The sequence below is a fragment of the Meleagris gallopavo genome, chromosome 2, assembly GCF_000146605.3.
Source record: "Meleagris gallopavo isolate NT-WF06-2002-E0010 breed Aviagen turkey brand Nicholas breeding stock chromosome 2, Turkey_5.1, whole genome shotgun sequence".
In the NCBI taxonomy this organism is placed as follows: domain Eukaryota; kingdom Metazoa; phylum Chordata; class Aves; order Galliformes; family Phasianidae; genus Meleagris; species Meleagris gallopavo.
The window spans coordinates 8,599,340-8,613,428 of NC_015012.2; the positions used below are offsets into that span (position 1 = coordinate 8,599,340).

General features: G+C 39.9%; 1 protein-coding gene across 2 annotated transcripts in view; it reads right to left on the reverse strand.

The window, feature by feature from the left end:
* ALK (ALK receptor tyrosine kinase) overlaps positions 1-14,089 on the reverse strand; it is a 751,299-nt gene that overhangs the window by 68,727 nt on the left and 668,483 nt on the right. For both annotated transcript variants that reach the window (XM_031552309.1, XM_010706516.3), the window contains exon 3: positions 2,920-3,051. In XM_031552309.1, the coding sequence (XP_031408169.1) occupies positions 2,920-3,051 (132 nt within the window). The remainder of the gene's footprint in view (positions 1-2,919; positions 3,052-14,089) is intronic.

Consider the following 14,089-nt stretch of genomic DNA (forward strand, 5'->3'; position numbering starts at 1 on the left):
AAACAACAAAGAACAATTTTGAAGCTCAAAGTTGGAAGCCTTGTTTAAAGGTAATTTGAAAAGCTCCCTTTTCAGCTGCATACATGGCTACACATTTTTCTGACAGTTCTTTCTTGTAAGCAGAAATTCTCAGGAAACCCCTTTCCCTGCTCTATATGTCAGAATCACTTCTTGCCACACCTGCAGAAAGCTGATGAAAATATCCACGTTACTCAGGACTAAAACGATAACATTTTGATCATTTTTCTGTTTTGTGTAAGAAATTTTATGCTAATAAAACTTAGGTGTTCCTGCTCTGGCAGGGGGATTGGACTAGATGATCTTTCCAGGTCCCCTCCAATCCCTGGCATTCTGTGATTACATTCAACACAACAAACAGGCAGAAGCAGAGCAATCAGCAACAAAAGAAGGTTTTAAAGAAGAAGGTTTCTTCTAAAGAAGAAGGGCAGTTTCCTTCTAAAAGAAGAAGGTTTTAAGCGTGGGAGCACAACCCAAGCTCTTCCAAGCCTTTCTTTTTTGTTGCTTGTAGTGGAAAATGGTGCCTTTTGGGCCTTTTGGCTGGGAGCAATGTGTCCCACTGCCAGCACCTGGGGTTGAAAACAAGCTGTGAGGTCTTCTCAAGCTGGGAACTGTTCTGCTAAATAGGTGGTTAATTATCTTCCCCTTCTTACCTTTTCTGTATTTTCAGTAAACCTAAAAATTTTGAAAAACTTTTATGTTGACATAAATGTACTATACTGCTTTATGCGAATAGCTATGGATGAATGCTGGCTAAAAGGCAGCTGAACAAATCCTCATGAATAGCGAAAATAGAGTCACGTTCCTTTAGGCCTGCCCTACGCTATGATGGTGTTTAGTCTGCATTCATGACTAGCACAACTCCACAGAAGGAGCTCTACTGTTCCCACTGATATAGATAGGATTACTCTCACAAGGCAGAACCATTTAAGAATATAACAGTCTATCTGAACATATAACCAATCCACGTTAAATAAGAGTAAGTAATATGTCTCTGTACTTCCAATGACACGAAAATGCATTACACCTACCCACTGCTCATTGGAACTAGATGATCTTCAAGGTCTCCTCCAGTCTACCCCATTTTATAATTCCACGACTATCATAATTTTGTAAGGATGTTCAATTTAAGTGTAGAAAATAGAAATATCATTATCAGATCTGAATATCAAAATGATTTAAGGGCTGGATCACCTCTCCTGCAAGGAGAGGCTGAGAAAGTTGGGGCTGGTCAGTCTGAAGAAGAAGAGGTTAAGGGAGGATCTTATCAATGTCTATAAATCCCTGAAGGGAGGCTGCAAAGGAGACAGGCTATTCAATGGTGCTTCAATGCTGCTGGGACAAGAGGTAGTGAGGACAAGCTGGAACACAGGAGGGTCTATCTAAACATCAGAAAGCACTTCTGTGCTGTGCAGGTGATAGAACACTGGCACAGGTTACCCATAGACGTTGTGGAATTTCCTTATTCAAAAGCTGCATGGACGTGGATTGGGGCAACCAGCTCTGGGTGGCCCTGCTTAAGCAGGGGTTGGATCAGAGGGACGCAGAAGTCTCTTCTAACCCTAACCATTCTGTAATCCTGTTTTAGAGCTCTGTTTTAAAGCTCTCAGGTGAAAGGAAGGTTTTGATACCAATAATACGAAGCATTCTTGGTTCTAAGCAGTTACAGGTTGGTAGCAACATCATTATTTCTACGGAAGTGAATTTAATACTCACTCAGCATGTGTCAGTAACAAATATTTCAAATTATAGCAACTCATGACACAAAGTAGGGTCCTATCACTTCAAGCTTTTAACTAATTTCCTAGATGGACCTAGGCCAAACCACTGTTCTCCACACCAAAACTGTTACTTTCTTTGTTAGCAGCAAAGAACTGAAGTGTGAAATTTGCTAGGAGTTGTGTATCACTGCTGTCTTAAGTTTATGCTGAAAGGTCTTTTAGTCTAGATGTCACCCATACCCACAGTTTGTTTGAGTTACTTCACCAAGGTTGACCTCTGCTCTAGATGTCACGCATGAAAACTAAACTGAGAGTAATTGTTCTATTTCAAAGGCTTTTGGAAGTACAGGTATTTTGGCCAGAGAATGCAATTTTGCATACTAAACCAGTCCTGTCAATAGGAGTCCATAGGCTAGATCTATTGGCAAATACAACAAACCACCACTCCTCAGTATTTGTAGACTGACAAAGGGAAATACAATAGAGGTAGAAAAGATAGAAGTATATATATAAAAAAAAGACAACACATTTTGAAGACTGTTGAAGAAATGCTATAAAAATATCGAAAGTAACACAATTACAGAAATATTTAGGCATATAAAGTTTCCAGAAAACTCAAATTGCTATCTAACTCCTGATCTACAGACTGACAAAGATCAAGCACTAAAGACTGCTGAAGAAAGTACAGAAAATGAGAGTAATTAACAAAGACACAAGAGTAGGAGTTGATCTAAGACAAGCTTCCTAGCTCCACTCACTTTTCATACCTTAGAATTCCTCTCCTTCTTCCACCTTCTGCCACATGCTGTACCATGTTTTGATTAAAAGCACTAACAAACCACATATTTCATAATTCTGTAAAGCATCTAGCTATTTAAGCTATACTCTCTTTGCATTTTTGATCAGGATTTTGTTAATGAGGCAGTAAGAACAGCTTAAAAACCTGCTGCGGAACTAAACAAGGCTAGTACAGAAACATATCAAGTGGTCCACTCTAGGCTGATATCCAGAGAAAGTGCACTATAATGGAGGACGTTGGTCTTTTGACAGTACTGAATTAATTACTACTGAAGTCTCAGGCATTTAAAATTCAAAATAATTTATGCTTTTAGAAGGAGTTGCTTAGCTTCCATCTCCCAGAAGGAAAAGGAGGACAGCCTAGGGGTTTGGATTTACTCACTGCACATTGCTCCTTCGTCTTCTCCCTCAGTGCAGTCTCTGATGAAGTCACATGTCTGGCCCAGACTGATTGATGTGCCATTCCAGCAGCTGAAGGAACCTTCCAGAGCCATTTTTGAGACAGAAGCAGCTCCTAGAGAAAAAGAAAATAAAAGCCACTTCAGATTACTAAATTGTCTTCTCCCCATCCAACATGGCCATGGATAACAATGAAGGGGAGAAAGATGTTATAAAAATCCCTCAGTCCAATAGTTACCTGATAAAGTAGTAGTTTTGTTTTGTCTGTCCAGATCTTTCCAAACACCAAAGAGTCCACCTAATGCTGAACTAAGATTCCCAGGCACGTCTGTCATTTTAACTTGGAAGGCAGCTTTGAACCTTGAAAACAGGGCTGAAACCCTACAATCTGCTCTATGGTACTTATCAAGAACAACATGATATGCATGATGGATTGTGTGCAAGTTGCTGCTAGACTGATGGTACTGAAGACTGACATGCTCTCTCTCTAGTTCAGGAATAACGTCTACATTGCCTGGAAAGAACATAAGCTTTCATCACACTCTCCTGTCAACATGTATTACCTATGACTTGGGTCTATCATATCCTCATATCTTTCTGCAAGAAAGAAAACAGTTTGACCTCTCTTGGTAGTTTTCGTTCTCTTCTAGATCCCCTTCTGCTTCTGTACTCCTGCCCCCATGAATCATGGAGTCCTGCTACAGTCTACATCTACTAAGATACAAAGATCATCAATTCATTTTCCCTGTGCCAAGCAGCAAAAGGCAGCTAGCAACATGGAAAGGAGCCAACAGTTGTGACATGCAGCCACTGAAAAATACTATTAGAAGTTCATACCATCCATTCAGAAATGATCTGGAGAACTTGTCTCTTGGCACAGCCCTTTTCTGGAGGCACTTGATTTCCTTGTCAGTTGAGTAGTCAGAGACCATTCAATGTGATGAGTGAAGTAAGACTTCTCTCAATCTGAATCCTTTCATTATGGCTAAAGTACACGGGGCAAGGACTGATTAGACTACTTAATTTTAATGGTCAGTTACACATGGAAAGTAGGACTTTCAGTCAGTATGTATGGAGGAGGCCAAGCTTGCTAAGTGCAAGAATCCATTCCATAAAAATCTGGGCGTAGACCCAATGCACAGAAACCTTCCCGACTGTCTGCACAGATGAGTCTATAACAATAAAGAGGTCTGTGCTGTGAATCCCCCACTGCAAAAACTCCTGCCCTGTCTCATATTAAATGGGTAAGTACTAAAGATTAAACCAAAGCCTCTGGGCAGAATGAGCCATTGTTTGCCTAACTCATCCATGCTTGCTAAACAGAGCAGCTACATCATGTTCTCTGGTACTACAGGGAGCTGGGAATCATTGGTGATTCAATTAGATCTGCACTTGATACTTTTATTTATATTGCCTGCCAAAATTAAAATTAATGAAGCATGTAGGAAAACAACCACTACTTCTCTTCAAGCTTATTTTATGGTGCAAATCAATTCAGGAGTGGGGGGAATACATGTCAACCTTTTTAATAAAGGACCCGGGCTCCTGAAAAGGGTGATCTGCGTTACTGTCAGCTCAATTTTTTGGACTGCCTTAGAGTCATTCTGGCTTGCTGCATTCAAGCTGCACAGTGCCCTCGTATTTCAGTCAGGGTCAAGGCATGACTACAGAGGAGAACTTTGCAGAAAAAAAACAACAAAAAAGACCAACACAACTCAGCTGGTTGCTGACAGTTTCTTTGGGTCCCTCTATAAAGCTTTATGGCAAAGAGAAGATACCCTCCTCGCCCTTGCAATGCTCTTTGCAAAAATGCACTCTTCAAGACACTGTCAAAAGACTTTACTATGTTAGAAGCAAAGCTCTTTGCTTGCCTTAAACCAGTCTCAGTGTGCAAACAGATGCCAACAAAGCTGTAAGAAGTGGCTCCGGTACCTTAGTAAATGATCCTTCCTCCATGGGGGATGCACCAAACCCATGGAGCACCATGTTGCTTCAAATACCAACTAATGAAAACTTAAGCAGAGAATTTCCATAAGGTTAGAAATATCAGGATATTCTTAAAAATGTTGAAGTCCTAGTTAAATTCAGAAGTATTTTTGTCTTTGAATTACCCCGTGTATCCTTTTGAAGAAACTCTCACATTTATTACCAGTTCTCATATCCAATTTGGCTTATCTGCAACCTTTTCAGCATTGTCTATATTTTAGCCCAGAAACTGTTGCATTTCAAGGTCACATGCAGACGTTCAGAGTAGAGGTTGTTGTAAGCAATGGAGTTGTTTTGTTCACTCAATTCATTACAACTTTGTAAAGGCACTCAGTTTTCCAAGCACGAGTGCATTAACACTAATTTTAATGGAACCAAGGCGCTAAAGAGCATCTACTATCTTCCCAGATGTCTTTGTTGTAGCCCCCAAAATCACAAATCTCGTGAAGTCAACTGACTACGATATTAAAAGCCATCAGTTACAACTAGACATTAAGCAATTCCAGGAGCCTGTCCTCCAAAACAAAACAGCAGATTTGCATGCTTATTCATCTCTGCAGAGATGGCACTTGAATTGGCTTGAATTTGCATTAGATGCACACATACATGCTCCTGGTATAGCTTAGAGATCACAAATAGCAAAGCTGCAGCTGAAGGAATGGCTGGGCTCTGTGACAGTGCACGATGTTTTTCTGTCTCCCATTTACTTCCTTACAGAGTGCACAAAAGCAAAATGAACTGAAGATTAAGTTGTAAGGCAAACAGCTAATCAAAAAAAGCCCAAATACAAGTGATCCTTTTACTAGGCCACTTTATAGAGGTGTCTGTGTACAAGTTCAAGGAAACTTGATTTTCAGTTAAAATATTTTGTAACAGACATTTGATCTGATTTTTCATTTCCCAACCCCCATCATTTCTGGCCAGTGGAGCCAGAAGGACGTTCATCACTAAATCAGGAGGTCTCAACTCATATACAGAAGATGTTCAAGGAGAGGAAAATGAACTGTATCAAACGAGTATCAAAGGAAAATTTGTGGGAGACATCCTTTATATTTACAGCAATGTTTATGTATGTAGTCAGGGGCATCCATAAATTACAGCAGTCATTAAGCTGTACCATGGCTGGCTTAGAGCCTTACAAATCATTATTTAAACAGCAACATTAAACAAATGGTATTTCAGGCTCTAAATCGAAAGGAGAAACAAACAACTCCTTGAGGACCTCACGTGCCCTGCTTCTGACCACAGTCCAGAACTGGAAATGTTCAAATCCAGTACCAGACCTGGGAAAGAAATGATAAGTCTGGTCTCTTGACTTACTTTTAGTTTCTATGCAGCATGATCAGCATAAAAGGCAAAAATGACATGGCTTAGCATAACACAGGATAAACAGCTCAGACTGTGAGGCCAAGCGGGGACATAATTTACTCTGCAGCAGATGTTGTTCTGGGTTGGGCTGCCTCTTCTCTCCTCCATTCCTCCTTGATCAGCAGGGAAATCAAAATGTATTGGCAAGTTCTGGCAAATCGGTCCCTGAGGAACGTGGCTAAACGGGACCATTTGCTTGTGATGGTTGCTCAACAGATCACTGCAAAATAGGAACCTTCTACTGACTGCCACCACACGTGAAAGTGGGAGAGAAGACAAATTCTTACAGGCATTCACAAAGATCTCCCTTATCTTGCAAACTGGCTGCACTACTAATTAGCATGCAGAATCAATCGAGCTGAACACAATTACACCTTCAAGTGTTACATGGAATCTCTCAGGCCATAATTTTCAATGTTACTGAAAGCTTCTGGGACCAACACAGTCAGGTAAAGCACTCCCACTCAGTGCACAGAGAAACAAGACAGACTAATGGGACATTTCCTTGCTTGCTTTGAAACAACTATCACTTGTGCCTTGTAAAACAGAAGAACAGACTTTGCAATAATTTGGGATGAACTTGCACCCTTGTGTGGTTTCCATCAACAAGAAAGGGCTCACTTGGCTATCTTGGAGGAACTGAGCCAGACACAGCTGAACTCTGGTTATGGTGGTTCTTAGGACAAGACCCTGCATACATATAAGGTGAAAAATTCTAACTTCTAACTGCAAATACCCACATATGGAACTCTATCCTGCTTATCTCACCACATATGCTACCCTTCAAAAAATAGAACTTTCCTATGAAATAAATGGCTTTAAACTGGAAGAAGGTAGATCTAGACTAGATGTTAGGAAGAAATTGTAACTGTGAAGGTGGTGAGACACTGGAACAGGTTGCCCAGAGAGGCTGTGAATGTCGCCACTATGGAGGTATTCAAGGCCAGACTGGATGGGGCTGTGAGCAGCCTGGTCTAGAGGGAGTTGTGCCTGCCTATAGCAGGGGATTGGAACTGCATCATCTTAAAGGTCCCTTCCCACCCAAACCATTCTATAATTCTATGATGATTCTCTCTGTTTAAAAATAGTTCCACATGCTAGTGCTGCAGTTTCATGCTCCTCCCCCCAGCCATGAAATGCTACTGAAATCCATGGATTGTGGAACATTATTGTTATTGCTTATTTGATACAAGTACTCACCATTAACTTCTCAATTTCATTTGCTACTCCTTTGGTTGGAGCTCCAGGCCCTGACTCAGAGATATTTGAAAAAAGAATACTTGGGGATTTGAAGGTTGCAGAGACAAAGAAAAACTGTTGCTTAGCTATAATGAAAGGATAGTGAGAATTTGAGGGAGTTTTTGATCATTGACTTTGCTATGAATTGTCCATTTCTCGTGGGCACATCAATTTCTCATTGCTCATCAGTTTTACAAGCAGTGCAGACATCTTGTCCTGGTGCTGAGGATAGCCGTATTATAGGACAAAGCAAATTTTCCACTGATACTGAGACAATAATATCCCTAATTCCAGGAGTTGGAAGATGTAAAATAAAGGAGGTAAGAAAGAGAAAGAAGAGAAAGCGGGGTTCACGTTTAAGGAAACTGAAGCCATCCTTGGTAAATGGCCTTGGAAATCCAACATGATATATGGCAGACACATAAATCGCAATCTTACAGCCAGCTAGACTGCCCTCATGTTCCAGGTACCCAACCCCAGGACACCTGTATTCAGATCTGCAGAAAAGTCAAGCAGTCACAGCTGCAAACGAGACCAGAGAAATATATGCTTGGCAAATACAATGTCCTAAAAAAAATGCTTCAACAAAAGATTGGAGTCCAGATTTCTCAAGCCAAGCAGCCAAATTTAGTCAACAGTTTATAATTTCTAACTTTAATCTTTGTTACAGCATCATTACTGTTACTGCTGTTGTCTAAAGCTGCAACTGAAGCCGCATTTGTATGGAGGTGATTTCTTTTTATTACATTGCCTGTTAGAGGCAGAAAGAACAGCCAATGTTCATATGTCTGAAAGCTTGCCCATCTTTCCAGTCACATAAACTGTCTTCAATCTTTGTATTTCACTTCCTATCTTCAAAATGGGACAAACTCATTACAGAAGCTCTGTGAGGTTCATTAACACTTGCAAAGAACTAAGATGTTATGACAGCAGAGCCTTGAGAAAAACTGTAAGGAAATTATTTACTGTCTTTGAGGTGCAATTTGAGTAATTTACAATACAAAATGAACAGGACCATACACATGATGAAGGTAGGCCAAAAAGATACTGAATAGCTCCCACTGACCAAGAGCTATTCGGTAGCTGTCCTGCATGCTACAGGGGCACAGCTCCCACAGAGAGCTACTCTAAGGTTTGCCTGTTAGAGCCACGTAGAAAACAGAATTTTCATTGCATATGAAATCTAACATTTCAGAATGTACTCTACCCTAAAATAAAAAAGCCAAACTTTCTCAGAGAACAAAAACTTCACAGCAATTCTGGGTTGGAAATACTGACTTTAGAGATCGCAATATGTACCTAAGTGTCATAAAACCAAGAAATCTGAAAACAGTTGAATTCAGACAAAGATAATGCCTTTTGTCAGGAAACTTAAGTGCAAAGCTACTCACTCACATCAATAATTCAGCCAGCTCAGTTCTAACACACTCTCTGCTGCTGTTCTTTCAAAGTGGGATTGTTATGTTTAGTACTCAGTGCTTGCAGTGCCTGCTCCTTTCTCCTTGCCTAATATCAACATTACACCAAAGAGAGCTTAAAAGCACAGCCTAAGAGCAGGCACTTACTCAGCACCACATTTCAGTAGCATGAGCCAGCATTCACATCCTCTGCATTTTCCCTAACTGCTAACTGAATGAATTTCCCACATTACTGTTTAGGTGATGTAGCCTTCCTAAGGCTACAGCAACAACCAGCTTTCTTAGAACTAATGCAGAATTATTAAAATACAGCCAAGTTAGCTGTATTTTACACTTCCCCATTTTTTTTAATTAGGGAACTTGACTGAGGATCTAATATTTATCTTCATTGCTCCTGAGACAGCAAATAATTGCTGAGTATAAGAAACAACACGATAACATCTTTTCCTATTAATCTTGCACAAAATGTAGCCGTTGCTTTGTTGGGGCTCATGGTAACATAAGTATTTCTTCCTCTGTTTTGCTTTCCAGTGAACAATTTCAACAGCACATCAAAACATTAAAAGGAAGTAAAGAGGAAGTAAAAGGATTAAAAGGAAGTAAGGAGATGCAGCAAAGGATTTCATAGAGAAAGCATGATTTTCCAACATGCAAAATATACTGGATACCTACAAGGTTGAAAGTGGCCAAAAAGGATAGAAAATTAATACTTGTTCCCAAATATCTATGAAACACTGTGTACACAGACATTGGATATTGTTATTATTATAACTCACACAGCAGATCTTTAGTTTTCTTTCTGGATATCAATATCCAGACTTCTAACAATGTAATGAGATAATTTGTTTTGAAATCCCAAATATCGTTTTCTTTTGTTTTTGTTGTTGTCAGTGCTTCAATATCAGACCATATTTGCTATTTGATTCCCTTTTTTCCTAAGCTTCCACTGTATCTTCATGAAATTAAAAAAGCCAACAGCCCAGCTTTCATCCCTCTCCTAAAAGCAGTGATTACTCTAGCAGTAAGTGGCAAACAGACACAAAAACAAACAAACAAAAAAAAACAACAACTAATAAAAGCAACAAGAAAACTCAAAAAAGAGAAAAAACACCAAACTATTTTCTGTGATTTTTACAAAATACAGACCTTGGAGAGGAAAAATAACACATTTACGTATGTTTACAATAACAACACGTACAACTTCTCCCATTAGCTCAGCCATTCCCATCAGACCTCTTTGGATCTGAATGGGCTCAGACGCCAGCTCCTATCAGCCAACAGTACCTTCCCTGAGGGAAATGATGGCTGGACTGATCGCTAGTTCAGTGGAAGATCAATGCTGCTTGCCACAGGTGATGGACTCTGACAGAATCATGAGGTGGTTAAGATCTCAAAGTTTATTTGTAGACAGCAGCAGCAGATTTAACACTGCTCTACTCTCAATATCAGACATAGAACTGCTTTGAGATAAAATGAGCTACTGAAATAGGACAATAGGACTTTTTTGGGTTTTGAGTTAATTCAGGACAAAACGTGTGTAATGTTTTTCTTCCCAGAAGACTAGGTTCAAATCCACTTGAATTATTAAGGTTTATCTTTGCCCGTTGAGACTCCCTAGTTCCAGGAACAACCCAATAATGGATTTGTTTTCCAAAGCACTACATTCAGTAAAACATTAATAAAATTTTAAAGATGATGAAACTAAGGCAGCAACCAGTTTCAAATAATGAAATGAGGCTATGAAGTGCCAAAACCAGACTAACTGATTCCCATTCCAGCCTGTAGCTGTTGCACTGAAGCTTCCCAAATGCAAGAAAAGCAAAAAAAACAAGAGCGGAGAAGACTGCTTGGATCATCAAGAACTGAACTCTGCAACAGTCACATCTCAGCAATCTCTGCCAAAGCAGTAAATAGGTACAAGAGTCTTCCTTGTCATGAAAAACACATAGAAGTATGATGACACTTGCTGTGTTCAACCATCATTTTAGATTTAAAAAGAAATATTTTTCATTTCTAAAATGTAATTTTGCTTCTATAACTGTTCAAAGTAGCACCTCTCCTCTAGCTGTCAGCAGTATTAAATTAAGGTTTATAGCCTTACTGCAGACCAGTTGCTGAGGGAGACGAGTGGAATATTGCAAATCTACACAATCACAAACATGCTTATGTGGATCCTTTCAGCAGGATGCAGTGATGCACACTAATATCACAGCCAAATGCTCGTCTGTGCAAAGCAGGGGTTCCATAATAGGAAATCAATAATTACTACAGGTAGAAGCAGAAGCTTGCCAGGGAAGAAAGTTTTATGTCACAGCACTCTTCACTGTGCCAACCCCTCTGACTCTGCAATTGTACAAGTGCAGCAAATTGTTGTCAAGGAGATAATTTCCACTTTGTTCAAAACCAGAGAAGCAATAGCTCAAAAACTCAAAGCATAAGCAGAACGTAATTGCACACAAGCACTTGCTGCGAGGGAGAGCAATAACACTGGCCACTCATAACAGATTTCCCTAGAGGGGGACCTAATGTGGATAGAGGCAATCCAGCTTTCACTTCTATGCAAGTAAAAGGACATCAGTGCAGTGCTGTCCTATCTCAATGTGTCCTTGAACATCAGTATGTTGGTGGATGCTATGACTCATTGGTGACTTTTCCAGTTGAGTGCCCTGAAGACTGCCTATACTTAGGTGCTTTGAAGTCCAAGGGGATGGAGAAGAAGCAGTTCCTTACTCGTGTGCTAGGCTGTGCTTCAAGCCTTGATAAACTTCAGTGAAATTATCCCAGGAGCAAAGCTGTTGAAGGTCAGTGGCACTGGACATCAAACAGAGCCTGAAGAAGAACTCCTTTCTGGAATCTCTGTCTCTACCAGAGGCTATCTGCTAACCCATAAACACGGTGAAGACTTATGAATCAGGAAAGATTATAGAAAAACAAGAACAAAATGACCCACAGATGTCAGAGAATAACACAGTGACTGGCTCCATGTAAGCAATACACACTGAAGACATCATTGAAAAACACAAGAGATGACACTGCAATTCTAAGACAACCACCTGCGTTTCAGGCACTCTTCCTACTGTCTTGTAGCATGCTGAAACACACTTTGGTTAATGCTCTCCATGCAAGAGCTGTTTCCCAAACAAATACCGAGGTGCAGAGAGAGTGGTAAGAGTTGGTCAATATTATTACTCAGAATTACCATGCCCTGAGGATGAGATGCCTATAGGTTGCTGGCCACGGTGAAAAAGCTAGGTAAATATTAAGCACTATAAAAACAGCTTTTTTTAAAAAAAAAATAATACACTAACATGAATTTTAATAAAATTATTGCTATGTGTAAAGATAGATCAAGTAGATAGAATATGTCTTCTGGTAATGTGTCTCCAGGTTTTCTTTAAGATCTTTGTCCTTCAACAAGTAAACCACACAATTAAACAACTCTCAGAGGATTTTACACAACCACTGAGAACTGATAGCCCTTTGCACATTTCTCAAACTTTCTTTTGGCCATAAAGTTGACTAGGTGAGATCTAAAAGGTGTTTTACATGTGTCTAAACTTAAAAAATAATTTGGTCTTGATGTATCAATTTAAAAGACCAAATAATGGTTAACAGTTTTTGTATGCATTTCATGAAGTGTTACTTCTGAGCATCGGTGTATGGGAACTGCTGAATCACAGCCTGAACCTCTGATTGACCATCTGAGGCGAGCAATGAGTTAGCCACGGGAGCACAGGTGAAGGCAATTCTCCTATGCTACCAGAAGGGGTGGAGCCTGGCTCCACCTCTCCTAGATCCTAGATTTAAGTGCTGACTGCCTGGAGATCGTTCCTCATGGAGAATATTGTGAGCCTACAATACCAGTAAGCATTCTCCATTTATTGTCTTCCTGTTGCAATAATCTTGCTTAGCCTACCTTTCCTGTATATTTCTTAATTATAACATCTGTATATTCATTGATTATAGAAGTGGCCATCTTTGTGAGGTCAGTCATTTTAGGGGGCACAAGTTCTTCTTGATTTTTCACTTGAGTCTACAGTTTGTTCTGAACATTCACCTTCAGCTGCACATAGTCCCCTCCATGGTGTCTTAAATTATATTGAGTGCAAAGGTATTACACACCTGATATATATAGATATATCTGTGTGAGTGTGTGTGTGTGTGTGTGTATTTACAAAGAGAGCAGTTAAAATATCTGACCTTCAGCCCTCCTGGGTCCTTCCTTTAGGGGGATATGGAGGCAGTAATAATGAATGTCACCATACAATTGTTCTCATCACTGCAGCACTAGGACGTAACTTTTAACACATAGGGAATCTACGCTCAGAAAGTTTAGTGAAATAACACCAACAAAATCAACTACTCTGGACTCTGCACTTAAGTCAGGAAGAGACATGCCATGCCTCCATAGCAAGGATTTCTTGAACAGCAACAGGACTCTTATGCAGTAGTAATTACAGTAAAGGCTCTCAACCCTACTTCCACAATGCTCTTCTTTCCATTTGACATGTAATTACCACTGCTTTTTAGTTAGTAATATAATTTTAAACAGTCTTTCCCTGTTATCACAAAGATGATAAAAGAGCCCTACTCTAGCCTCTAAAATGGATAAAAATCAATGATTCACTGCCCAACAGGTAGTAACACAGTCAAGAAGGTCAGAGGCCTCTGCATTCATAGCAGCCAGGTCTTTATGGATAACAGTCCCTGCAGTCTCTGAAATATTTTCAGCAGAAGAGTAAGAAAACTAAGCAAACCAAGAGTTGGCAAAAACAAGGTGGCAAATCCGGATTAACAGCCCTTTATATGTGTAGAAGCTTCAGTACCTGCAGTAGCAGCCGACGTTTTCTCCATGCTGCAATTCATCCTACTTCCATTTTAGTGCTCTCTCCACTTTAATCCAATGATAATTCTGCTGGGAAGGTCTATGGACGCACCTCAGTCTTTGTCAATTGAAAGGTGTATTACAGCAGCCATTAAGCCTCTTCCAGGTAGATCATGACTAAGTTACCACTTCAACCATGGAGCATATCCTCAGAAATAAAAAGCTTAGCATTCTTTTTGCAATATGCAAGAAAGGAAAGAAAGAATCAAATAACCAAGAACTGTACTCAAAACTGTCAAAACACAGCTATTCAACTT